The sequence below is a fragment of the Anguilla anguilla genome, chromosome 15 (assembly GCF_013347855.1).
Source record: "Anguilla anguilla isolate fAngAng1 chromosome 15, fAngAng1.pri, whole genome shotgun sequence".
Classification (NCBI taxonomy): domain Eukaryota; kingdom Metazoa; phylum Chordata; class Actinopteri; order Anguilliformes; family Anguillidae; genus Anguilla; species Anguilla anguilla.
The window spans coordinates 9,355,361-9,383,224 of record NC_049215.1 but is presented as its reverse complement, the minus strand read 5'-3'; the positions used below and the strand labels follow the sequence as shown (position 1 = coordinate 9,383,224).

General features: G+C 41.4%; 1 protein-coding gene across 4 annotated transcripts in view; it reads left to right on the top strand.

Moving 5' to 3' along the window:
- LOC118214493 (low-density lipoprotein receptor-related protein 1B-like) overlaps nucleotides 1–27,864 on the top strand; it is a 457,936-nt gene that overhangs the window by 242,639 nt on the left and 187,433 nt on the right. For all 4 annotated transcript variants that reach the window (XR_004762629.1, XM_035394488.1, XM_035394487.1 and 1 more), the window contains 6 exons: nucleotides 5,002–5,202; nucleotides 12,433–12,678; nucleotides 14,242–14,439; nucleotides 15,159–15,363; nucleotides 19,119–19,283; nucleotides 21,465–21,709. Coding sequence is in view for 3 of the 4 variants with exons in the window: in XM_035394488.1 (XP_035250379.1) it covers nucleotides 5,002–5,202; nucleotides 12,433–12,678; nucleotides 14,242–14,439; nucleotides 15,159–15,363; nucleotides 19,119–19,283; nucleotides 21,465–21,709 (1,260 nt within the window). In the remaining variant the exon portion in view is untranslated. The remainder of the gene's footprint in view (nucleotides 1–5,001; nucleotides 5,203–12,432; nucleotides 12,679–14,241; nucleotides 14,440–15,158; nucleotides 15,364–19,118; nucleotides 19,284–21,464; nucleotides 21,710–27,864) is intronic.

Sequence of the window (27,864 nt, the reverse complement as noted above, 5' to 3'; positions counted from 1 at the left end):
CCCTTGGCAGGAATTGTAGCTCAGTTTTGGCAAAGTAGAATTTTCAGTGCTGATTAGTCAACCAGTTTCAGATGTTGCTGAAGAATACGGTGACATATGATTGGACAGAATGGGATCTGAAGAGTGTAATGCTCCACTGATTCCACCTAGTGATTTCCTAGTATTGCTTCTATCAGAGGCTGTCTGTTGTTTGCCTGTAGGTGGCGCTAGAGAAAGTCCATTAACTGGGAAATCCACCAGGGTAATCAGAGGGTGGCCAGCTCTCTGGCTCACTCTTCAGTGTGCTTCTGTTTTTTTTTTTTTGTTCTGTTGTTCTTCTTCGTCGTCTTCAGTTGTTTGTGGTGTGTATGGTGGTTTTTGTTGCAGCCACAATTGCAATCCAAGAATTTTAACAAGGTGTTCATTTTTCTTAATTAGGTGCTTTTCATGTCCAGAGGGATTATTTACCCTCTTAAGCCACATTATGTCAGAAATAGCTATGCTTGCCATGAAGAATAAAAGTCCCATGTTGCCATTATGCTTGTTGTGCTATATTGCGAACAGCTGCATACAAAATTATTTAACTGATCATGTTAAAGACTGAAGCTAATTGGTAGGCTTCTAATCGGTGATGGTATAGACACCTGGCCATTAAAACTAACCACTTGGTGGATAATGAGGAATTGAATGACAGAGCACATTATAATGAGCCAAACCTTCAATTGTGCTAATACGTTTAAGGGGAAAAAAATTTGAACACGTGTTCAGCAACCTTTTATCTTAATAGCATGCATAGCTATTTCTGCCATAATGATTTATTTATTTATTTATTTGTGCACAAATATAAATTCATGCTTAGTTGAACTGTACAGTGATTAATAGAAAATGTGCAAGTGAGGTTAAAATACCGGAGAGGGCTTATGCAAGGACCTCCCCTATCGAGAACAGCACAAGACTCAATAATTAAATCAGAATGAGCAATAATTAAAATGGAATGAGCAATAATTAAACCATATATGAGAGACAGAAAAAAATGTGACTTAAGAGGGTAAATAATCCCTCTAAGAATATGATCCCTCTAAACATGAAAAGCGCCTAATTACGAAAAATTAGCAGCTTGTTAAAATTATGGAATTCTAATTGTGGTTGGAACAAAAACCAGCACGCACTGTACAGAGGGCCTCCAGGACCGAGTTTGAGTTCCACTGGTGTTGGTTGCACTGCACAGGCAGCGTTTTTCTTAGTCTTTTTGTGCAGATTTTTGTTTGTTCAGTGTAGGAATTCTGCGGATGACTTGCCAATCAGTTTCACCCGGGAAGAAGGTATCTGCTGCTTTTGGTTAGTAGTAGTTTTCTGATGGCACTGTTCACAGCCCACCATCCTTCAGCCCTCGTTTATCTGCACGTACGCTCATTTTTATCATGTAGTGCTATTGTATTTGCATAACAAACTAAAATAATAAAAAATTTTAGTACCACACAGGTTTTTCAGCACTCCGTTCTGGTGTATGGTATTATTTAAAATATCATATTCACAGTTGTCTCCCAGTTATTATTGCTCAGGCGGGCTTTGGAAAATGAGAATAGCAAGAATAGGATTATGAACAGACATGGAGCCGGCGCTTAGCAACAGTATGTAAATGGTATGCATGTAAAGGCATGAGCTGAAGTCACACAACAATATTGATCCTTCTGCACATTGCTTTAGAGCAGATTACTTTAGCCAGCTGCAACCTGCACATTTTATTTCATTAGAACTCATAGAGAGTCTAGGAAGACAACATGAATTGACTGTGAAAGAAAATGTTGAAGTGAGATCTCTGCTAAATAGCCCTCTACCAGTGTGTCTCCTAAATATTAATATTTATTTTATTTTATTTCAAGCCTGAAGCAAAGAGATTCGAATACCAAGAGGCGACACTCCATTGGTTGTGCAATGTAACATCTATGCCCAGCTCCTGAGCCGGGCCGCCGCCATTTTGGACTGAAAGTAGATTGTTTACGTTGCTGTGCTGTTGGATTCTAGCGGTCAGTGTCATACGCTCACCTTTTCATGTTGACACTTGCGTTTATTAAATAATAAATTATCAGTAATTCCCAATGTTACAATCTCATTTTTATGACATTGCAATTATTGAACCACGGACTGGACAGGAGAAACAGATCTAGAAAATCACCCAAATAGTAAGGTGACCAGATTTCTTATGCAGCATGTCCACGGCCCCATAGAATAAAATCGGGGACTTTTTTTTGCCGCTGCTGTAAAGTTAACGTTATGTCTTGCTGAAAATAAAAATGCATCGCCAATTTGCAATTTATTCACCGAAATCTATATACAGGTAATGGCAAGAGCACAGTTTGATCTCAGTTGATCGTTATCTAACTTTAGCATGTAATTTACAAGAACAGTCTTTCACCGGGAGCCTGTGAAAGGCAATCACTGTCTTATTCTGATTTTTTTCTACAAAAACCTATACTAATTTATTACTAAAGCCTATCGTTTGTGAAAAGACAGACAAGGGATCGTTATTAACGTTGTAGCGTGTAAGTAATGGTATTTCTGCCACTGCCATGTCGATAAATAGCTAGCACTTTGACAGGTCCAGTCAAACTTCAATTTCTACGCTTTTGTGAATAAATTTAAAAAACCTGTTAGGATCTTTGGGAAAAGGCAAGTTCTGGACTTGTACTTGGATAGTTCTGACAATTTATTGCTGAACACTGTTTTAGGTTTTTCCATTTCTTTTCCTCGCGGCTGATCTGTAGTCTTCATGTTATTGACTGGATCAATCAGCTTGAGAATTCGGCAGATTCAGTCCATAATGGCGGCACCGCTACGCGAGCGCCCTCTTCAGGCGGTTACAGAAAAATGATCTGAGTGTCGCCTATTGGTATTCAAATCTCTTTGCATGAAGTGCCTTTTTGATGGAACGATGAGAAGTGAACTGTCACTCTTGCTGTTTGAGTCGCAGCAGTAGTGGCTGCTTGGCCGATAACGCTGTTTCCTGTGACCTCACTGTAGTGGCTGCTTGGCCAATAACGCTGTTTCCTGTGACCTCACAGTAGTGACTGCTTGGCCAATAACGCTGTTTCCTGTGACCTCACTGTAGTGGCTGCTTGGCTGAAAACGCTGTTTCCTGTGACCTCACAGTAGTGGCCACTTGGCCAATAACGCTGTTTCCTGTGACCTCACTGCAGTCAGGATTTTAAGTGTGAGTTACAAAAAAGCTAAATGGAAGGACTGAATTTCATGAAATGTTGTCGAATGACAGCAGGGATGCTTTCTTTGCCAGGGAGTAATGTGAGAAATGCTTTCTCTGGGGTCACAGCAGGCTTAAATATTAAATATCAAGAACATTGGAAAAAAAAGCATGGTTTTGATCCACAACTCCACGGGGTTCCAGAAAGTTTATTGAGCCAAAGAACAGCGGTGCATTTCAAGCACCGAGTCCTTCATCGGAGCTCTGATGAAGGACTTGCTGTCCATAATGCATCAGCATTTTTTTATGAATATATCAATATTCTTAAATATTTCACATTTAATCCTGCCGTGACCCGAGATAAGGTATTCTCACATTATGCCCTTATTGCAAATGTATAAATTCAATTCACTGTTTAGCTGCAAACAGTGTGTTGTTTATCAAATATATAAGCTTTTAGAATGCCTGTCTCCTTTTTGAGCCTGGCGATGAGTGTTGTTTAAATTGATGTGTAATTTAGATGCATTTAGTGGCTTTGGGTTTGTAAGGGAAGTCAGGGACAGTCTGTTTTTCAGTGTGATGCACGAACCGCTTTTTCAGAATCCTCCAATACTTACGATAATGTGTTTTATTTATTATTTGCATGTGCTCTAAATGTCTCATTTATAGTAGAAAATGCCAATATACTTTTCCTTAAAATGGCATAATAATTCTCTTCAAATGGCTGCTATTAGTTTGCATTTACCATTTTATGGTAAATTTTTAAAAAGCAAAATGAGATGGTTGTTTGTTTATTAGCAATACAAACTACAATTGTGCAATAACTGTAAAGCCTGAATGCACTTCTATGTGTGTGTGAGAGAGAAAGAGAGAGGGAGAGAGTATGTGTAGGTGTGTATACAGTGAGCTCCATAGTGTTTGAGACAAAGACATTTTTTTCTTGATTTGGCTCTGTTTGCCACAATTATTTGTAATCAAACAATGCACACGTGGTTACAGTGCCGATTCTCTGCTTTTATTAAAGGGTATTTTTATACATTTTGGTTTCACCGTGTCGAGATTGCACCACTTGTTTGTACATAGTTCCCCAATTTGAAGGCACCATAATGTTTGGGACAAATGGATTCACTGGTGTTTCTAATTAGTTAGGTGTGATCAGTTGATTCCTTGGTGCAGGTACGGTTGAAGTAAAATTATCAGCTGCCCTTCTGATAATATTTGTTGCATGAAAAGATTTCATTAATGTATTCAAACAGTCGGAGACACAGGCCAAAACTTAAGCTTACAAAACCAGTGGTTTGGAACTTCATTAAGAAGAAAAAACCCCAAACACCTTTCTGACAAGTCAGAAACATTCATCAGGAGGCAGGTGTGGATGTTGCCAGTGACTGATGTCTGCAGAAGATTTCAGGAACAGAACTACAGAGGCTACACTGCAAGATGAAAATCACTAGTACGTCACAAAAACAGGATGACCAGATTTTAGGTACTTCTTAAAGTTTGCTAAAAACTACCTAATAGAGCCTCCAAACTTTCATTTACATAAAATGAATATGTCCCAAATATTATGGTGCCCTGAAATTTGGGGGCTATGTATAAAAAGTGCTGCCATTTCTACATAGTGAAACTAAAGTGTATGAAAATACTCATAAATAAAAGCTTAGAATGTGTGTTTTAGTCAAATGTGACTTGTTTGATTACAAATCCAAAATTTAGGAGTAGAGGCGAATCGAGGAAAAAATGTCTTTGTCCCAAACATTATGGCTCTCACTGAATATATACCATTCATCTTTAGTGAATATGCTGATTGTAATTGGCCATAGGGAAGTGCATCAGCAGGAACTGGGTGTGCGATGGTGACAGTGACTGCGAGGACCAATCAGACGAACGGGACTGCAAGGCGTCGGTCTGCAAGCCCCCGAAATACCCCTGTGCCAATGACACCTCCACCTGCCTGACGCCGGAGAGGATCTGCAATGGGAGGAGGGACTGTGCGGATGGCTCCGACGAGGGACCTTACTGTGGTGAGAGTGCGCTTTTACCCGCATGAGTCAGGAAGCGTTTAAAAAAATCACATCCGAAAGAAAGTCCACACAATCAGCAAGGCCATTTCAATACGCCGTATGCCTTTGCATGGTGCGCTGGGTTATGCTGCTGTTATGACTTACACTTTCATTGCCCTTATATAGTAAACACTCTGTGTATGCTGTAAAAATATATGGAAGCATTTAAGTAACTAACAAGGCTGAATGTATAATCTTTCAGCAATGCAGTAATGATATGGTAAAAATTAACTGAGGGACTTCTGGAGGCCAATTTGAAATTACTAAAGACCTCCGTGTGGGCTACCCATTTTCTGAGCCGGGATTTATTAATGGGACATCAGTGAAAGTGATTCACAGACTGACTTCTGGGAATGCGCTCCCTGCTTTTCAGTAGGTTAAATTCATTTTCCCATTCACAACATTTTGTTGCATGTCAATTGTCCATTAAGAGCTCCTATTTTTGGATAATGACATGTTCAGTACATTCAGTGGTGTCAAAAGAGAGGCTTAATTTCAGAACAAACTATGGGATGGCAAAAAGGAAATCATGAATTTACAGTTGCAGAAAAGACAACGTGACTATAACAGTGTTTAGACAACCGTAATATTGCCAAACTCATTCTGTATTCCTAATGTGACATTGACAAGGTGTGATTGCTTGACAATGGCAACTCTAAACATGGTATGAAGCAATACCAAGATGTCCAGCTGTACTCCCTGAACATTAGCTGCACTAGATGCTGGACACTACTTGTGGAATGACACATACAGCACTGAACAACATAGGCTACCAGTAGACAGAGTTTCCAAGTCTGCTTTTAATATACAACTTTGGGATTTTTTTTTCTGAAGTCACGTATTGCAGTTTTTTGGGTTTTTAAAATTTTTTTTTAAATGGTTGCTAATTTGGAAATGCTACAAGCCACCAGTTTTTTCACACTTATGATTATTGTTCAAGGACACTAGCTTGCTAATTAATTTAACTATTAATATAGCTATTTGAATATTAACTATTAACTATTAATTTTGCTAGTTACTTATCAGCTTGGTAAGTAATTTCAAAATACAAGAAACATTGGTTATTCCTATTAGTAGCATATTACTGTACTGTGTAATGTGCACCGTCATGCATCCAGTGAAGTGATATATTTTTCAGTGTCATTGTCCTAATGCTGAGGTATTGCTTTATACATCATTCATAGATGCATTATGAAATATTACAATGTATGTCAATTAGTCACATCAGTTTCAGTTATCCTAAAGCTAAGGTATAACCTTATGATATATATGTAGATGCTTAATGTAGTGGCCTGCTCTACATCCTTTAAAGTGAAATCATAATAATATGCATTATTATACTGTACGTTCTTTAAAGTGAAACCCTTTCCAGTATTTGTAATGCTGAGGAATTTCTTTGGAAATCAGATTTATGTAGTATGCTTTATGCTTAATGTAGTACTTTACTGTGCATCCTTTAAAGTTAAACCATTTTCAACATTTATAATGCTAACGGCTAAATTTATAATCCATGCATTAACATTCATAATTTTGAGGTATTGCTTTGGAAATAATTTGTGGCACAGAAATGATTGTGGCCAGGGTCCTGTGGCCAGGGACTACTGGACTTTACAGGACTACTGCTAGAAGCTTCTAGTCCCCATTTCTTTGATCGTCGGTACATAGTCAATGTTTTTCAGTAAATGTCATTACATTATTAAAAAAAAGGTTTTAAAAAAATGGCTGTTGAATGCACCACTTTGCCGTTGGTCTGAATGAAGCTGGTCAGGCTGTTCAGAGCTCAGGTCTGCAGTTAGTAATACGAGGGGCCCAGCTGTGAGGCACAGCTATCACCACGGATAGTTAAAGCAGCAGTCTATGGTTGGTGTGATTGATTGACATGCCAAAACGTCATAGATGAATCAGTGTTGTGTATTCCCATTTGGCCGCGATCGTTTGCACTATTTTTGGATCGTGGTTAGCAGTGGGGCGCAAGGTGCGGTCTTTCTAAGCTCAGAAAAAAACCATTCCCTGAATTTTTTAGATGCCATGAAAAATGGGGGCATTTTCAGGGCATGTGGTGAAAAATAGGATATTTTAGAACTTTCCCGATATTTGTCAGGACACTGGGACACTCATTTTAAAACCAGGATTTTCCCCGCCAAACTGGGAAGCCTGGTCATCCTGTTCTTTCTTCATTCACTTTTAAACTAATTTAAGTAAAAGGACACTTTAGAGACTGTAGATTATGTAAACCCATATGATAAGTGAAAGTACACACGTTAGAGACTGTAGATAATGTAAACGTTTATGATAAGTGAAAGCACACACTTTAGAGACTGTAGATAATGTAAACGTGTATGATAAGTGAATCACACACTTTAGAGACTGTAGATAATGTAAACCCATATGATAAGTGAAAGTACACACTTTAGAGACTGTAGATAATGTAAACTTGTATGATAAGTGGAAGCACACACTTTAGATACGGTTGATAATGTAATTCCTACTGGCTGGGAGCCGTTGTTTTGCTTGGACTCACTCCAGGCGCTTTTGAGGTCAAACCGTGTGTGGGCCCCTTTGAAGGACCTGCGACCTTCAGCAAGAGTTCAGCCTGGGTCCCCAGGGGATTGAGGGGCAAATGGCCAAACGTTAGGGATGCAGAGGGCTGGCGAATACAAGCCTCGCCACATCAATATGGCAGACATCCAATTAACTGCCTTTCATTGGGTTTGACCACACTTATGCTGCAGTCATTTAGTTCATACTAAATTTAAAAATCTTGCAAAAGGAATGCAAGATTGTTTCTCCAGCATATATCTCCCCGAACATTTATGCATAGCTGCTGCACAGAGCTAACAAAGGAAGCCTTTCTCTGGTGTCTGCTCCTCATTAGAATTTTAAATAATTTCAACGTGAGTAAAACAAAATGTAAATCCTTCCAACATCAGGGCCCTTCTGTGTGAGAATGCACATTAGTGTCTGCTGTTATTTTATTTATTCCAAAGGGAAGAAGTGCCTGGTCTAAAACTGCATTTAAAAAACCAAACAGATAAAGGCAGTCATGGCATACATTGATATGTTTATATCAATAGAACATTTGGGCATGTTATGATTTTATTATTATGTATCAATCCAGAGCCCTGCACACTTCCAGCAGGGCAGGATGGGTACAGTTCCAGCAGGGCAGGGCAGGTACAGTTTCAGAAGGGCAGGGTGGGTACAGTTCCAGCAGGGCAGGGCTGGTACAGAATTCTAGCAGGGCAGGATGGGTACAGAGTTCTAGCAGGGCAGGATGGGTACAGAGTTCTAGCAGGGCAGGATGGGTACAGAGTTCTAGCAGGGCAGGATGGGTACAGAGTTCTAGCAGGGCAGGATGGGTACAGAGATCTAGCAGGGCAGGGTGGGTACATAGTTCTAGCAGGGCAGGGTGGGTACAGAGTTCTAGCAGGGCATTTTTGTGTGTGTGTGTGTGTGTGTGTGAGAGAGAGAGAGATAGAGAGAGAGAGAGAGAGGTGGGTAGCAACCGTGAATTACCTACATTATCTTTTCTACTGTCTGCTGTAATAGTCCATTCTTTTTGTCTCATTGAGTGTGTTTTGTCAAAAAAGGAACATGAAGGATGTAACCCGCTCTGAGATCATTCTACCCGCCGTAGGCTGTTCACAAAGAATTTCTTTCATAATATTAAAATACTGAATAAAATGGCTATTAGTGAGTGGACCACAGTTATCTTAAATTGGGTTTTAATCATATCTTTTTATAAACCATTTGCAAGTCTAAGTACTGTATTTGAATTCTCATCGATGCCCGTGTCTGGCAGGCACTAGTGTTTGGAATATTAACGTTGGGATTTAACCGGCGTAAGAAAGGAAGTCCCAGCTGATTGTTTGGAAATCGGTTTTGTGTTCATGTGGAGGCACGGCTACGGCCGAGCAGTCGCAAAGCGGTCGTGAGCGCCGTCGGAGAGGGAGGCACAGACGAGGCGGACAGCTGGTACGGTTAGCCTTGAGGCTAACGCATGGGTGTGTATACGGGAGGGGTGAGGAGAGGAAGTTCAGTGAGGTGGGGGTAGGAGGCGGGCGGGGGTTGGGGGGGGGGGGGGGGTGTGCAGGACACAGTGCAGAGGGTTGGGAGGCCTGGGGTCACACGGAGCCACAGGTGTTTCTGTCTGCGTCAGTCTAGCGGTGGATAGAAGAACTGCGGGTAGCGTGTGCGTAGAGTGGGGTGTACGGCAGCTAGCTTTGCTAGTGTGCTGGGCTGCGGCTTCAGGCGCATTCATGGACTGCCCACAGAGTCAGTGGTTGATGAGGGCTGGTTCCCGAGGAGTGAGTAATCATGGCAACTGGAGAGATGCCCATGGTGCTGTGCCACTCTGGGAGGCAGAGAGAGGAAGTGAGAGAGAGGGGGAAAGAAGGAGGGAGGGAGGGAGAGATAGAGAGAGGGGTGGGGGAGGGGAGGGGAGGGGACGGACAGGCACATGCTTTAGATGCGGGGGTTTGTGTGATTCGGATTACTTTGGCCATCAATCACAATTTCACGTTTAAGTGAAAGATCCTGCAGATTCGCTTGTTTTGATGTTCTCACGCCTTTTGCAATTTCAAAAGGTAACACTGAAAAGCTGAGGGGGCAAATTTAGATAAAAAATGGGCAGCACTGCCATTTCTTGATGCTTCATCACTCGAACGGAACTCGATGAGAGCGAGCAGAACACAGGCAGAGACGTTTCGCTTGGCCCCTCGCCTCTCACTGCTCTCGAGAGGAAATGTCGAATGCGAGCGGGGAAGCGCTGGAGATAACCGGAGAATCCCAACACCAGGGCCCCCCCAGGCCCTGGCCCTGGCGCAATAAATAATCAGAGCATTACAGCGCTGAAGCATCCGCTCTCCCCCAGGCATGATTACAGTCAGTTAGATCATATTAGGAGACCTTCAGAGTCTTGTTAATTCAAGGCAGCACAGTAGGAACATTCTCTTGTGTGACCTCCAAAAGCATGTTACTCAGATACTGGGGATGGACCAAAACGGTCCTGGGAGAAAATGAAATCTTTTCTTGTTAGAGCGGCGAGGTATGGCATAATCAGGCGGAGTAAAGGCCCGGGATCCTTTCCCTCCTCACACCCACAGACCTGGCTGTAATGAAGACCAGGTACGAGGGAGAACAGCTCTCCATTCGTTTTACATCAGAGAGAGAACTGAGGGAATTTGGACCACTCCCTTTGCATGTCGTGCCGGGACACGATGTACAAACCCAAGCAAAACGAAAAAACGAAACACTAAACAAACAGAAACAAAACAAATCGAAAAAGGTTAATGAAACACCACGAGGGGTCACCCGAAAGCGCGTGGAAATATTAATTTGCCGTCCGCTTCAGAGCACGCGGCCCCTTGGGAGCACCGCACACTTCTAAAATCCTCAGGGATGCTCGTTTACCAGCGGCACTGCCTCTTGCCCTGCTCTCTGCTTTCTGGCGTCTTCCCCAGCTGGCTCCTTGGCTCGAAATAAAATGAACCATTCCTCTGCTTTACGTATGGAAAACCCAAAACATAAACTATTTTTGAAAAAACCTCCCGCAGTGTGGGACAAGGTCAGTGCCCAACCTGTGATCATGGCATACTCAGTGCTTCTTTAATATGGTCAGAAACATACTTTTCTTCAGTCATAATGTTACGTGTTCCAGTCTCCCATCCCTAGAGATTGACTGTATTCATTAAAACACTTAAAAGACTGGGGACAACTAAGACTAGAAGACTTATTTACTAATAACTTGCCACCTGTCCCATAAGTTATGGTATGTGTTTGCCTAATAGTGACATATTGTGCCATTAAACTGCTGTTTAGTGTTCACATTTATGATATTATTTTGTGGGGGTGGGGTCTCATTGATCAAAAACAAATGGCAAAATGATCATAGACTCAAATGAGTGATAATAATAATTTTCTTTTTTCCCCATTTCGAATAGTTCATTTTAGTGCTGGGGTGTAGCCCGTTCATTTGTCCACAAGCTGTCTCATTCTCACAGTAACTGCGTGTGAACGTGGAGCTTTTTGTGTACCGTGATTAATAGGTGCAATCAGAGGTGAGTGTCAGTGTTCTCCAGAAATTAAATGTGTCATTGTGCCAAATGGAAAAATATGGGGTGCCATTCAGGAAAAAAATAATGTGTTTAGTGTCCGTATGTGTTGATTTGCTTGACATGATTTTGGTTTAATATGCATATGTATTGGATTGTCATTGACACATCTATTGGTTTGTAATTTATGTGTACATTCTTTTGTCATTGGTGTATCTATTAATTTGATTGTCATCTATGATGGTTTGTTTCCCATATGCATTGTTTTGGTTTATGTATGTATTGATTAATAATTTGCACTATTATTAGTTTGTTGTTTACATTTGTATTGGTTTGCCACTGATGCTTATGTATTGATTTATTATTTATGTATCTGTTGGTTTGATCCCATTACTACATCTCCCCTTCTCGGGCATAGATTAAAAACTACCAACTAGCTACTGTGAAGTGTTATCTTTTAAACACATGAACACATACACTTCTTTTTTTACAACATTTTTTTTCTTTCAATGAACATAGTCCTTTACCCATCCAGGGGGGCCTGCATGTCTATATGGCCGAACTCGTCTAACAGGTGTCTGTTCCGCCCCCAGTGGCCAGGACACCAGTGTTCTGGCCACTGGGGGGGCTTGCACCTAGACTGTGTTTTCCAGGGGTACTCTGATGTAGCCTGTGCTAGGCCTCTGTGGAAAACACCGAGCCACATGTGGAACGGATTGACATTTTGCCTTAATTTCGGTTCCCCTCTGGTGCTTCGTTTATTGAGGGGATCACCGAACTGCAACCTCGATGGACTTTGCTGCTGCCCAGAAGTCTGCCATTTTAAACTCAGACAAATCATTTCTGTGCCAGGGTTGCGCTTCACCCTTTTAACCTTTTGAAAAAACTTGCTTTAAGCTAACAAAAAAAAAAAAAAACGAACAACGTCCTCTTTGACCATAACTCGGCGTCCTTGAAGCGACACCTCACCCCCTGAAGCGGCTGGACTTTAGCGGTACCAGCGACACACCTGTCACTGCTGGTCACATGACTGCCTGCGCTGAACTGAGTGTTCATTGGTTGTTTTTTTTTTTTTTTTAAATCTCCTGCGCAGTTGTCTGGCTCCAAGGTGACCTCCTGACTTGTGTGTGCCCCGCAGGCGAGTGTTCGGCGGATAACGGCGGGTGCAGTCACCAGTGTGCGGTGGCTCCCGGGAGGGGCGTGGCCTGCTCCTGCCCGGCGGGGCTCCACCTACTGGCCGACGGCAGGAACTGCGGGGCGGTGGACTACTGTGGCGGGCACCTGAGGTGCAGCCAGGTGTGCGAGCAGCACAAAGCCACCGTCAAATGCTCCTGCTACGAGGGCTGGAGCCTGGACCTGGACGGGGAGAGCTGCCACAGCAATGGTAACAGCAATAAAACGGCCATCTTAAAGGAAGAAAAGAAAATGTGACAGATTATGTGTTTTATGAGCAACTGTCTTTTGACAGCAATTTTCTGGGGAGTTTTCATTCCTAAACTGATCCAAGGAAGACAGTTCAGGCAGCCCTAACTCTGATAGGCAGTGATAAGTTTTTTGGGGATAAAAATCAGAAACAGAAAAACAATCCCCCCCCCCCCCCGCCCCAAAGGCCATACTGATACTGTGCATCCAACCCCATCAGTTGTCAAAGGCAATGTGACAATCAGCAAGTCTCCCTCAGTACATATAACTAGAGACGCAGGTTTATATTGGGCAGCTTTCTCTCCTGCAATTCAGTCATCCCAAATGAACAGGTCCATAGAACCTTCTTGTCAGTCAGTTATCGCATTGCCCCTCCCCACTAATCTTTATCAATTTCCACTAATTAAGCACAAACGATGATGGACAGGAATGTTCCACACTATCATGTGCTGCTGTCAGTGCATAGAACTGCTCACAGGCTGCAGATACATATAGTGATGAGAAGTATCTTTTTTTCTTTCTAAGCAATGGGATGTAGACCTTCACATAAGTGCAATTATATGACCTGCACAAAAATTGTTAAATAAGATTATGCATAACAACAATATAGTTTGCAGCAATGTAGTCTTAAGAAATGAAAGGCTAAAACCAAGTAACTAAATTGAAATACTAATGCAAGTTTTAAACTTTGATTAAATTTGATCACTGTTAGTTGTTTAACAGTCCTGTCGTTCTTTGGTGGTGCTTACTGTAAATTTGTCAAAAGGCAGATATTTTCACCTTTGCTTTCAGGGATTCTGTAATTTGTTGCAGACTGTGCTGAAGTAAATTGACTCCGTTGGTGCGCAGGGTAGTGTTGCATCTGGTCCCTCAAACTTTTTTCGAGTTTGACATTCGGTTCATGTCATATTTCTTCCTCTTCCTGTGTGTTACCTCAACTAATCCCTTTTATGAGGGTCACAACTGATCACTGATTTTATTATTAGTCAGGTGCTTGTGACAATCCAAGGCTTATAGTACCTGATGGAGATTCAGATGGTAATGCAAGTTAAAACTGTTTTGTGTCACGTGACCTAGATAAACTGGTCCCCCTACATAGAATTCACAGTGTTTATTCGCTTATTTTTTATTTTCAAATATATTTCTTTAGAGATAGAACAAGCATTGCTTTCAGGGCAGTTGTTTATGTTGTGCAGGACTAGACTTCTAAGATTATACATAAGTTGGCTTAGTGGCCTTTCAATAAGCATCAGTGTATTAAACGAGTGCCAAGTACTGTTCCTTTGAACTAAAGAAGTTGTACAATCAAAGTAGATTCTGCTTTTCTTTTATTCATAAGGAATCGTGTTTGATATTCATTTAAGCTGTACATGGACATGACTAAACGTTTGACCTGTACAAATTTGTTTTCTATTTGTACCTCCTGCCGTTCCAGCTCAGTAAGTGAAGTATATAAAAAACTCTGAATCTGATTTATGCCTCTAGGTTTTTTTCCATGTTTGTTATTTATCTGTTTCTCTGTCAGATCCATTTGAGGCTTTTATCATATTTTCCATTCGCCACGAGATCCGGAGGATCGATCTTCACAGACGAGACTACAGTCTTCTCGTCCCTGGCCTGAGGAACACCATCGCCTTAGACTTCCACTTCATGCAAAGCCAGCTCTATTGGACCGATGTCGTTGAAGATAAGATCTACAGAGGAAAGCTTTCTGAAACCGGAGGTATTAGAATAAAAGTGCTAAAATGCTCTAAATCCATGCAAAGTCCTGACTGATCCATAATCTGGTGCCATCAGTGAAGATGGATTCCTTTCCTCTCTTACTGTTTCAAACACACCATACAACACCTTGGTGAAATTCCCAGAGTACTGTGCATAATCATCCTCTGTATCTGATTGGCCTCTGCATAATCATCCTCTGTATCTAATTGGCCTCTGCATAATCATCCTCTCAATCTGACTGGCTACTGAATCTTTTCCCTCACCACATTGATTCCTCAGATCATCGCTGCTAATAGGAAATGATTTGTCAGCTGGCCTGCTTCGCTAAATATTTTAGTTTTAGAGAGCCAGTTTTCTGCTTAATTTTACTACCATGCCATTGTCTTTTCTTACAATCAGCTTAGTTTTTCCAAGTAGTTTTCAATGTAAGTACTAAGTATTGGTCTTGAGTCATTGGTGTGACAATAGTGTAGCTGTCCGTAAAGAATCAGAAATTGAATTGATTTATGCCCTCAAAATCAAAAGCCATTTTGAATCTTGGATTTTGAGTATCGTTACACCCAAACAGCTATTCCACATAGATTGTTCTCCAAGCTGTGCTGCATGGCCTCTGGTGGTTGTGACTCCACCAGCGTTATAAGATTTTACCTTCCAGATGCCTGCCTGCCTTGCTTTTAACCTGCCGGATCTTTAATATCTAAGTCATGGGTTCCATTGCAGGTGTGACGGGGATTGAAGTGGTGGTGCAGCATGGCTTGGCTACGCCGGAGGGGCTGGCTGTGGACTGGATAGCGGGGAACCTTTACTGGATCGACAGCAATCTGGATCAGATCGAGGTGGCCAAGCTGAACGGAGACATGCGCACCACCCTGATCGCCGGGGGCATGGAACACCCACGAGCCATCGCCCTGGATCCCGGATATGGGTGCGTTTTTACTCCCATAGACACACACACGCGCGCACACATGCACACACACACACACACACACACGCACACATGCGCACACATGTACACACACATGTGCGTGCATGCACACACACATATGCCCACTAGCGTTGGGTCGGTTTCCGGTTTTGCCAGTCCGGTCCGGTCCGGTGTACGAGCTTAAACCGGTTTGATTTTATGCGAACCGAATGAACCGCATTTGTCATTATGAGACGTAGCCTACTGGCAAGTTAAAAAGTAGCCTACATCGGCAACCTGTGCCGACGGCGCTAAATCAAACTTGTATTGCATTAGTAATAAACAACATGACGACGTGATTAACATAATATTATGTTTGTTTATAAACGGAGCCACTAGGGTCTGAGTGCAAAAAAAAAAAAGATCGACAGGCCGTTCGCAATTTAGTGCCGAGGCCGGCAACAAGGAGATCCAATTTCATTATACAACGGCTTTACTAAATAGGCTACTCGATTCTGATTGGTCCAAGGGTGGGCATTATTTCTCAGTAAAGGGACACCTTAGCCTAGTGGTAGAATTCGGTATTACCAGTCCGGTCTGGTATTTGGCTTAATATTAACCGGTTTCAAATTTTTTACATCGGCCCAACCCTAATGCCCACACACACACACACACGTGCATGCATGACCACACTCACACACACACACACACTAACTCACATGTGCACACACACACACACACTCACAATCCCATTCCTTTCTCCCCTTTTATGAGGAATAACGTAGTGAGACACAGTCACAATTAATTTCTAATTGTGATGTCCAAAATCCATAAATCAATGAATAATGGATTCCAAACAAAACATCCTTCTTGATGCGGGAAAGTATTTTTTCACCAGAATGTAACTAAATTACAGGGTCTATGGGTTGGTGTAGTTTATGAATGTACTCATTCATGTGCCTTAAGACCTTCCAGGCACAGCAACATGACATTCACGAAAATACAGTAATCATCACAGTTAAATATAAGTGGTTAGATAAATGCTTGTTTATCTGCTTCAAACTATGGCTTTTTATCCTGTTCAGAACACTTAGAGTGTGCTGCTTTCTATGCATGTTACACAGAGGAAGTATTTGGCCTTCTGCTGTGAGACAACACTCACATTGTGAGGATATGTATTAAAATAATTAAGACTAAAATAATTGTACATTTAAGATTGTTTTTTTCATAGCAAATTACATATCTATTAAATGTGCACATTTAAGCATTTTTTGTTTTGTTCTGTATACCTCTCATCACATAATTTTTTCTTTATTTGCTATAGTTTGTTGACTTGTGACTGAATATAATTATTCAATTATTAGTATATATCAGGTACCCGGTTAATACTGCCTGGCCCCAGCTCAGGCACTTCAATGATGACATGTGGATTTGCAATTTGAAAAGTGCAAGTCTTTGTCTGTCAATCAACAGAATAAAGAATAAAAGCTATTGAGCAAAGGTAAATTAAATTATCGGTAATTCCATAATTGTTTCAGTCTCTAAATGACAATGATGTTCTTAAAAAATTACTTGACTACATTTTGAGTTGGTGTAACGCACAGCCATTTGTTCAAATTAATAATGGGGTGAAATATTCATTGTGTGAACATCAATTATCTTTTAAAATGACAATTTAATGGAAGAACAGTTGTGAGAGAGTAACACCGTATACAGTGTATTTTCTAATTGTTTTCAATGCAACACAATATTTTTTATGTCAGTTGAACATAAAAAAGTAGGTGAAAGTAGGCTACATATGTGTTAAGTGTGGTTGCAGATTTTATTTTGGCCAAGCGCTAAGACACCTGATTCTACATATCAAGAGCTTGACTGACGACCACGATTAGTTAATTACTTGAAAAAAACAAAAATCTGCACCCAAATCAGCCTTTTTCGGATAACACTGGGCAGCCCTGCTATAAAGGGTTGTGCAGTTTGATTATTTTTCTGTATGAACAGCCCTTATTTTCTCGTAAAATCTGGTCAGCAGCACGTTTTATAATGCACACAACTGTAGTATCCTATAGGTGGTGTTTAAAGCACGCAACAGTCAGGATTAGAATAGCTCGATCTACATCTGGGAAATACGGAAAGTCTCAAGAAGATCCTGTGCTCATCTCCAACCTGAAGGAATGCTGCAGTGAACCCATAATGTCTGGAGAGCTACACGTGAATGTTGACTGTGATTGGCTGGCATTCATTTGATCTAATTAATTTCACTTACTCACACAACTGGAATATTGGTTTGAGGGTCTGATCCAATGAACAACATCATTGACTTGAGGATAAATCCTGCAATATTGCTTTGTTGTCACTTTTGATTGGTTTCGGGCTTGGGTACAGTTTTGTATTTTGGCTTCAGAAAACAACGTGGTGACAACATTGTACATCACAACAGGGAGGAAATATAACCATGCTGTTCATCCTGGGCTGCAATGTCTTGAGAATGTCAGAGAATGCTTGTTAGCCATTACAGACCATGCCCAATGTGCACTAAATTTCAATGGCAAAATACATGGCTATTGTAACACATACTTAACTAAAAATATGCCCTCAGTCCATGATGATATTCATATATGATTGGCTTTCTCATAGCATCTCTCTTTTCTGTCCTCTCAAGTTTTTTTCTGTTCTTATAGAAATTAAGAATACTGAAATATATATATTTTTTAAATAATGTATAGCAATATCTGAAAGTGGCAATAATAATAATTTGGATATTTCCTCATGTACTGTGAAACAGAAATACATTTTTTATGTTAATGCTGCATGTTATTTGAGTATAGTACAGTATTTTCTAACTTGTGTATAGCTGCAAATTATTATTAATTATTATACACTTAACAAGCACAATTTGGCAAGTTCCAAATTCCAAGTAAAAGTAAAATTCCTGAGATCAACACAATGAATAAAACTGTTGTTAAGTAGTAATATTGAACCATTCTCGTGCTGGTTGACCACATGGAATTTATTGAGTGAGCAGTTTACTCTTTTGAAATGTAGTCTGAATTTCCAATTTAGGAGACTTGTTGACAAAATGGAGTGTGGCCCACTTAAAATCCTGGCTGCTTTGTCAGTACTATAAAAGAGGGTTAAGATTTCAGGATCCATTTGGTGCTCATGGCTGGATCTGTTAAGACAGCTTTATGTTAAGCATGGAAAAGTGCTTTGCGCAGTTATTGAAGTAATTATTTTGACCATTGAACCTTCAGCATATTCAAGGACAGGACTGTGAAAAATGGCTGCTAATGGACCAAATGGCCATGGTTTAAATGGGGAAAAAACTATGTACCATATTTTATTTTTGAGCATCAGTGTTCAATGGCCAATTAACTTAAGTGACTTCATGAGAAAAGGCATTAGGCACTAATTTATGCTGAGGCACCACCTCCTATTGCAGTTCTCCTTAAAACTTGCTCTTCTTATGAAAATCTGAAAAGATCATGATAGTGGTACATTGCATTTGAATACAAGGTGTTGAATTCTGTGTTGATGGAACATTTTTGAAAATAAGCAGCTTGATTAATATTTGGAATTAATACAGAATTCACAATATAATTATAATAAATAATAATAAATAAAGTAATTAGCAGAAACATGTCTTGATTGAAAGCAGGGAGGTGCGGAGGTGTGTGATTGGACAGACACACACACGGATGATGTTAACAGGTGCAGAGGTGTGTGATTGGACAGACACACAAACAAATGAGGTTAACAGGCCATTCTGTGTTCAGAATTGTGTTTTGGACAGACTGGGACGCCACCTTCCCGCGGATCGAAGCCGCCTCCATGAGCGGGAGCGGGAGACATGTTGTCTTCAGGGACATGGACGTGGGGGCGTGGCCTAACGGACTCACATTGGATCACCTGGAAAAGAGGATTGTGTGGACAGATGCTCGGTAGGCAGCAATGGCATGCATCAGCAGGAACATGGGCTTTAGTAAGGGGCGTGTGTGTGTGTGTGTGTGTGTTATATGCATTTGGGACTCCACAATTTTAAATGTGTAGTCAAACAATTCACATGTCGTTAAAGTGCACATTTTCAGCTTTTATTTAACAGCATTTTATACGCTATGGTTTCACCATGTAGACGTTACCCCACTTTTTATACAATATGTTCCATAATGTCTGGAACATATTAAAGTTGTCATGTTTAGTACTTTTCTGCATGGAATGACATACTGTCTGTGTCCCAAAGTCTGTGACCCATAGACATCACCAGGTGCTGAGAATCGGGGGCTAATTGCTTTAGGTTCTCACTTCAGCAAATGATGCACGTTCAAATGAATTTAGATCAGAGGAAGGACATGAGTTTAGAGGATGTACGTGAGCAGATTATATGCTTCTGTACACTTCATAATTAATTTTGACGCTGCTATCAGCAGTCACATCAACAATTAACGCCACAATGTAGGCTAATGTGGCTCCTTGCTCGAAACGTTACATTGTGGTTAGATAGGCACTGTGTAATCTTGTGAAACGGAAAAATACAAGTGCTCTTTGGAATTCAGGAACAACTGTTAGCAACAAAAGTGGAAATATTTCAGCTTGAAAATAGGAAGAAAAAATTGTACAAAACGAAAAATAGAGCTAGTTAGCTAGTGCCGGTAACAGACATCAATGCAATTGAGTTATTGAGATTTACCTTATCGATAACTAGCTAGGTAGGTACAATGAGAGTGAATGTGCCAAGTTTATGCCTACCTTGTGCAAGTACTGTACATATGCCAATAGTTGACACTGCAGGCACAACTTGATCCGACCACCTCGACGATACTTTCCTCTGAGGCTCTGGCTCGTTGTCAGATGATCCATCCGATGCATCTTCCTCGCCGACCCAGGACACTTCGCTCAACCCGGAGACCTCCCCACCATCAGACTCCCCATCACTCAAAGCATTCAGCAATGCTAATGCCTCACTGGCATCCATTAATCTTTTTCGTCGATCCATTTTGTCTATTGTTTCTTTTTATTTTACAATAAGCTAACTAGGCAGCAACAGAGGCCTTTCAAAGAACATGCGCAATTCCTAAATAGGCTACACGACTTTGTTATGCCATTCAAAGGCACGAGAACAATGGAATGGGATATGAAAATGGAATACAAAAAATAGAACAATAAAATATAAATAACACACGTTGCGTGGCAACTGAAATGCACGAACACAAACCGCGTGAAAAGAAATGCCCTTATGTGGTTATACGCCAAAAATAAATGCTTTCTATAGTGGGTAAATTTTACTATTGCTTATACGTATAAATGCCTCAAACTTTTTAATGTTTTTATCTATAACTTTCTTACATTAGGAGGTGCTTAATAACTCAATTTTAGTAAAAAGTCAAGGACTGGGAGACATAATTTTTTTATTGAAACAGAGTTAGGCCTACATATACTTGAAAAACAGAAACGGGTAAGTTTTACCCCATGGCAGTTCTAGTGTTAAGTGAGCCAGTACCTGTGGCAGCCATGCATGCCTAAATCATAACACCTCCACCACCATGTTTCACAGAGCGGGGGCTGCTATGCACGTCCGGAGGTTCCTTCTTTAGGCCTCCACACTTAGCTGTTGCCGTCACTCTGAAGGCAAATCTGGGTCTCCTCTGTCCACAACACTTTTTTCCAGAACTCTTTTAGGTACTTCTTATCAAACTGTAACCTGGCCATCCAGATCTTATGGCCTACTAGTGGTTTGCATCTTGCAGTGTAGCCTCTGTTTTTCTGTTCACTAAATCTTCTATGGCTAGTCATCACTGGTGCATTCATGCATTCTGATCTGCTGTATAAAATACCCCTTTAATAAAAGCTGAGAATCTGTATTTTGACCACATGTGAATTTTTTGATTACAAATCTAAAATTGTGGAGTACAGAGCCAGAAGAAATATGTCTTTGTCCCAAACATTATTGAGCTCACTGTATACTATATACATATACGGTATATTAGTTCTGCACAACCGGAAAGTCCTGCCCATGCTGTGGTTTATGTGCCCCCCCAGGTCTGAAAGTCCTGCTCATGCTGTGGTTTATGTGCCCCCCCAGGTCTGAAAGTCCTGCTCATGCTGTGGTTTATGTGCCCCCCCAGGTCTGACGCCATTTACTCGGCCTTGTACGACGGGACCGGGGTGATGGAGATCCTGAAGGGACACGAGTACCTCTCTCACCCCTTCGCCGTCTCCCTGTTCGAGGGCAGCATTTACTGGACCGACTGGAGGACCAACACCCTGGCCAAGGCCAACAAGTGGACCGGGCAGAACGTGACGGTGATCCAGAAGACCAGCGCCCAGCCGTTCGACCTGCAGATCTACCACCCCAGCAGACAGCCTCAGGGTGAGGAGCGTCTTCTCCTGCATTCACTTCGAGCTTCTCCGCTTTTATTTTTCAGTTGTCACAGGTTTTTGTTGGCTGGATCTGTGCTTTCTGTTATTCTTCTTTGCTTAAAGTTCTCTCGCTGTGTCATGGCCGGTCTTCTCTGGTCGGGAGTCCCCAGCCACTGGTGCTTATTAAACGCGTTGATATTCTTCCTGAGTTAATGCTCAAGCAACCACTTTCAGCAAGGGAGATAAGCTTCCAATGGAAACATTCTGTGCTACTGTGATCATATTTGCAAAAAGCTTAAAGTAGCAATACATTTCGAAATAGGTTATTTGGAAACCAATCGTGTGTCCACAAGGGTGAACTGCAATCACAACCTAAAGCATGACACACCTCGCTAGTTTCTCTTGAGTGAAACTCCACCCCGTGGGTGGTTGCCAGTTTCTCTCACAGCCTGTGTCTTTCTGTGTGCCGGTGGTACAGCGCGGAGCATAGCGAGACAGGAAGCTTGCTATTGTTGCATCCAGAATGTAAAGCGATGAGTCTTGCATCAGACATGTAACGAATAATATATTTTTAATGCAATGTTGTATTCTGGTTCATCATCAAATCACCTCCGGTTAGTTGGTTTGAAAATTTGCTATTCATCAGTGGAGACTAGCTCTTTGAAATTTGTGATCGTTACTTGTAGATAGTGATTACTTTGTTTGACTTTGCGTGTTGTTTGACCTTATTTTGTTCGATTTTGTTCCTCCTTGTTTGTTTTCTGATTGGATTTTGTGTTTGACCATTGACTTGTTCTGTTCGACTCCGATTCTTCTTAGTCCTTCTGGTTTGTTTGCCTTAGTGGATTTTGTGTGTTTGACTCTGTTCGTTCAATTCGACCTCGACTCTGGTTTTGCCCCTCTGCATGTTGTATAGTGACCCCGACCTGGTAGTGTGTTCCCAGCAGGATTACAAATCCGTCCATCAGGACACTATTTTGTTATTTTTCCTTAATCATTTTTGAAGGTGATTCTGGGTGGAATTTTAAATCTCTAGTGGGGGTACGCTATTTGGACTCTTGTTCTCAGCCTGCAGATTAAGGGCTTTATTTACTAAGCATGCGGCAAATTACCACCAGGGCCGTAAAATTCGGCATCGCCACATGTTTTCAATTTAGTGGGATATGAAACTGGTTATGCTCAGTTGCAGTGAGTTCATTTAAATGCACTGTCGGTATTTAAGAATCATCTTGCGCATTGCAAGAAAGCAATGCAATGGAGCGCAACAGAACGTTTAAGTTAATTGTATTTGGTACTACAGTGTGTAGTGACTGACTCTGGTACTACAGTGTGTGGTGGCTGACTCTGTGGTACTGCAGTGTGTAGTGACTGACTCTGGTACTACAGTGTGTAGTGACTGACTCTGTGGTACTACAGTGTGTAGTGACTGACTCTGTGGTACTACAGTGTGTGGTGACTGACTATGTGGTATTACAGTGTGTGGTGACTGACTCTGGTACTACAGTGTGTGGTGACTGACTGTGTGGTTCTACAGTCTGTGGTGGCTGACTCTGGTACTACAGTGTGTGGTGACTGACTCTGTGGTACTACAGTGTGTGGTGACTGACTCTGGTACTACAGTGTGTAGTATCTGATTGTTGATGACCACGCTCCACTACATTTAATTTTCCAACTCGTAGGTGCTATATTTTGTGAAACATTTCTGCAGTGTTCAACAAACAGCTTCATTTGAAATGATAGGGTTCTAATCGGTTTTCATGTATTTTTGTTACACTACAGAACAGTCAAAGCCACATTAATGACACACAGATCAGCTTATTCCATAAAGCAGTTATACATTCACATAAGCATTTACACCCCCAGCACACTTTAAAAACGGCCAACGGGAACAACGGGAGCTTGAGTGTGTTGCTGTGCGCCCTTATCGATCCGTGCCGTTTCGCTTTGTTTCCCTGGCAGCGTGGGAAGAGTTCCAAGCCTCACAGGCTGTTCATGGCCAGCTACGGCAATCGCACACCCGCTGTTTGTTTACACCGTGCGAGACGTCCAAGAAAAACAAATTTCCTCCCCGGGGGACGTGGCATGAAAGACTTGGACCCGCCCACGATTTTCTCATGGTCACTGCGTACAGGCATGAACTTGGACGCCATGTTTCCCGGCTGTATCCCAAGTTGTTAAAATGGCTTCAAATTATTCACGGTTTTTTTTTTTTGTCCCGATTTTTCTTCTCAAACTTTACAGTAGGTGAATTTGGTGCCGTGCATAACATTAATAAGCAGACTCCGGTTACGAACTGCACTGGTTGACTGCTTCGCCATGCTAGTTGTCCTGTCAGGTGGTTGATTGCCAGTTGAACTCTGTCGTGTATGTGCAAGTGAAATATAGACCGTTTAACTTTTCTATGTGTCCGTGATTCCTGTTTGAATCATCGTGCCTTTGTGTGCTTATGCTAAGAAGAACGATGCCGGTCCTGTTTTTTTTTTTATTCTGTCTTGGGGCTCTATTTTCTGGCCAGCCCATAGCCTGTTGCGCACTGGAAAATGGTATTTTCTCCATATATTTCAACGTGCCTGAGCGGTTTGGTAATTTTTTGACTCGCCGTGCACCAAAGTGGGAGGGGAGCCACTGCTGAGGGTGTGTCAGTCAGTCTCGCATAGAGCAGTGAAATTATGGTCCCTCATCATAATTTCTGGGTCAGCCCGGTCTGTCATTTGCACCCTTCGCCTCTCGCCTGCTCAGATCACGTCTAAGGCGTATGGCACAGGCCATCGTCCAGTGGATTGCTAATTTCGGCGATTTCTGAACGCATGTTTCTCAGTCTATTCAAGAGGCAATCAACAGTTTTTGTCGATAATGTGCTTCCCAGTTTGACTTTGATATAAATCCCAAAAGGAAAAACAACTGCAAACTTTGAATTTATTATTAATTGTTTCATTTCTTTTTTTTAATCATTTTAGTTCCTGTATTTATTTCTATTTTAATTGGTTATGGCTGTTCTTATACTGAATTGTGGTCCTGTGTTCTGTTTTTCTGTTTTCTTTTTTTTTACACCCGTCTGCAATGAGCAGAATGACTATAAATGCAACAATCTTTTAATTTTAATTGACTGTAGTTAAAATGATAGCGACAGTACTGGCACCAATTATGGATAGACTGCTTTAATAAACAGAGTTTGATAATTAATGCAGCATTTGGAACTATCTTGCTTTCTGGCATAATAAATGTAATATCAACATAAAACAAAAACGTAGATATAATTAGCATTTGAGTGAAACAAGTAACAAATAATAATTATTGCATATTCCAATATGCATTTGTTCATACCAACATAATTGAGCAGCCTAACATATCTTACTGGTGGAAATTTTAAGATCAGCTTGAACGTGTATTGCCAGCATTTTTATACATAAAATAATATTCATGTGAAGAAAAAGATTTTTGGCATGTATACTTTTCTAATTACTGATGGTCACAGAGAGTCATCACCAGATATATAGGGAAGAACTGGCAGAACTGTGGAAATTTTCACTTTTTAATGAATTACTCAATGCAATCAAGAGCTGTGAAATTACACTACAAAGAGTGTACACTTGTCTGCAACAATAAGTCATATTAAGCTTGAGGTGGTCACAAATGGTTCATGTACAATTTGAACAAATGTTAACGTAGTCCCGTGTTACAACTGCAAAGTGTGTGCGGGACACTTAGAACAGAGGTTACGAAAAATAACTGCATAAATCGTTAATATCTGCATATTTATGGGACAAATCACTGTTGGTTCTAAAGAGCATATTGTGCATGGATGTTTAAACCTGCAACCAAAGGAAGGTCATGTTTTTCTTTCATTTATTGCTAAAAAGAAGGTACGTATACGGGATTGGATCAGTTGTGGTTTTGTCATGTTTCAGGTCAAACCTGTGCTGATTTGGAACCAGGGGATAAATAGGCTAACTGAAATAAATGTATTTAAAGCACTTATGGGATGACAGAGTAGTATAATGGGTAAGAAAACAGGTTCGTAACCTAAAGGTAATAGGTTCAGTTGGATACTGCCGTTGTACCCTTGAGCAAGGTACTTAACCTGCATTGTTTCAGTGTACAGGTATATTCAGCTGTATAAATGGATGCAATGTAAATGCTATATAAAAGGTTGTGTAAGTCCCTCTGGATAAAAGAGTCTGCTAAATGCCTGTAATGTTAAAACATGATGAAACCACCACTCATCCAGTCCTGCTCAGTTCAGTTAAGCCATGCCATTGTTGTAAATTAATGATGGACTCGTGTTATAATTTTTTCTTTCTTTCATTTGAGCAACACTGAGTGACTTCCTTTTATTTTGTTTACTTAAACTTCAATATACTATTGTCATTATGTATTAGTTAAAGAGCATTTAAGCTATTTAGCTACACATTTAATGGGAAATTAAAACTGACCCATTATAAACGTTTAGGCAATGTTCTAATTCTGACAGAAGAAAATTAGAACAAATAAGGACAAATCTTTCTTATGAGATTCATTCGAACACAAGTTTTTTTTTAAAAAGTGACAGGCCAAATCTGCATCTCCCACAAAAGAGCATCTTGTGATAAGCACCTGATTAGTAAATCCTTATCCTCCTCGCCCATGGCAGCGGTGGACTACGGAAATTGTCAGCACGCCCTGCACAATGCACACGACTCGAGTGCGCATGACACGAAATGAATGAAAAGAGGCCATTTGATTGGTTATTAATAGATGCAGCTGCACCACGCCCACTGATAATTCAGTATGACCCCGCCCAGTTTCCAGGCGTGCCACGCACATTACGCTGTGCGTTCCTCGTCTCTGGTCCCAAAAATATCCAACGAGCACAAGCTACGCCCGGTGTGCTCCACGCCGCGTCATTGGCTGTGCACATGCACCGTGTGACATTGACTTTGGGAAATAGAGCCCATGAACTCACTGCACATTCAGCATTCAATAACTGAATCTGAAGCACTCAAAACTTCAAATGATGAAAATACAAAATAAGGAAATCCTTAGGCCCTCAATGTCAGCATCATTTTTAACAATTTCCCTAAACTTTGATCCTCAAATAAATTCAACTGCACAAAAGGTTTTGGTGATTACTGAACTCGTCAAACTGTGTTTGTAAAATAAATAAAGAAAGAAATACGTTAATAAATAAATAAGGTAACTTCCAAGGTAATTGCTCTGTGATGAAGTGTTGTTGTAATTGTTAATTATGGGTTTTTTACAGGCCTGACTGTTCTCATACTACACTCTTGAGTCATTTAGTCATTACTGTCTGTGTTATATTGATTAAAAAATAGGTGGCATTCAAACCCTACTGCTTGCACTTATTGGATCTGACTCGAGTGCTTGTTTTGTATTTTATTTTGAAGCCTTGTGATTTGGCTGTATTTAAGTTATTAAGTCCCATAGCATCTTCAGCCAGGCCCATTTATTTTACCCAAAAATAGGAGCTCGTATTCTCTGAACGCTGTCCCGGTGGACACAAGTTATTGCTTGGTCCAGCTGCTCACAAATTAATGGCTCCATCCTTTTACTTACACTAATGTAACGTATTCCAATTTACTTTAAGAAAAATAAATAATGAATTAAACAGCTTTGTGACTGTTCTGCATAGATAAGCGTGCGCGGATCGAGCCGCGGTTGTCACGGACGCCAGTGAGCGCGTCTAATCCAGTTTAAAGAGCCCTGTGGGAAAAGGATTGTTAAGCCGAGTCCAGGCTAACCAACTGTGGCCTGTCGCCTAGCGTCCGGATGCCGTCCCCCAGTTTGGCCCCCGCGCGTCCGTGATGGAGAGCGGTGTTTGGCGGAGGAGGCCGAGGGCCAAATGGCCGCCCGCGCTTCCTGTTTGGCGGCCTAACGGAGGGGAAACGGCGGGTTGGACGCGTGCCCGGGCCCCCTGGCCGGGGCTCTGGTTGTAAACACGTTATGTGTGGTGGGGAGAGCGCAGGCGTGCTAACAGGAACTGGGCCTCCAGGTTTGCGCTCCGCAGGGACTGCAGATGACGGGTAGAAGAAGGGAAGAAAACGGAGGGTGGGGGGGGGGGAAACGGGCACAATAAAAGTCCTTGGCGTTAGTTTGACCCTGATTGGCCGGTTTGTCGCAGGCCCGCTCTTCCTGTTTGACAAATTAGTTCTGAGTAGGGAGTGGGAA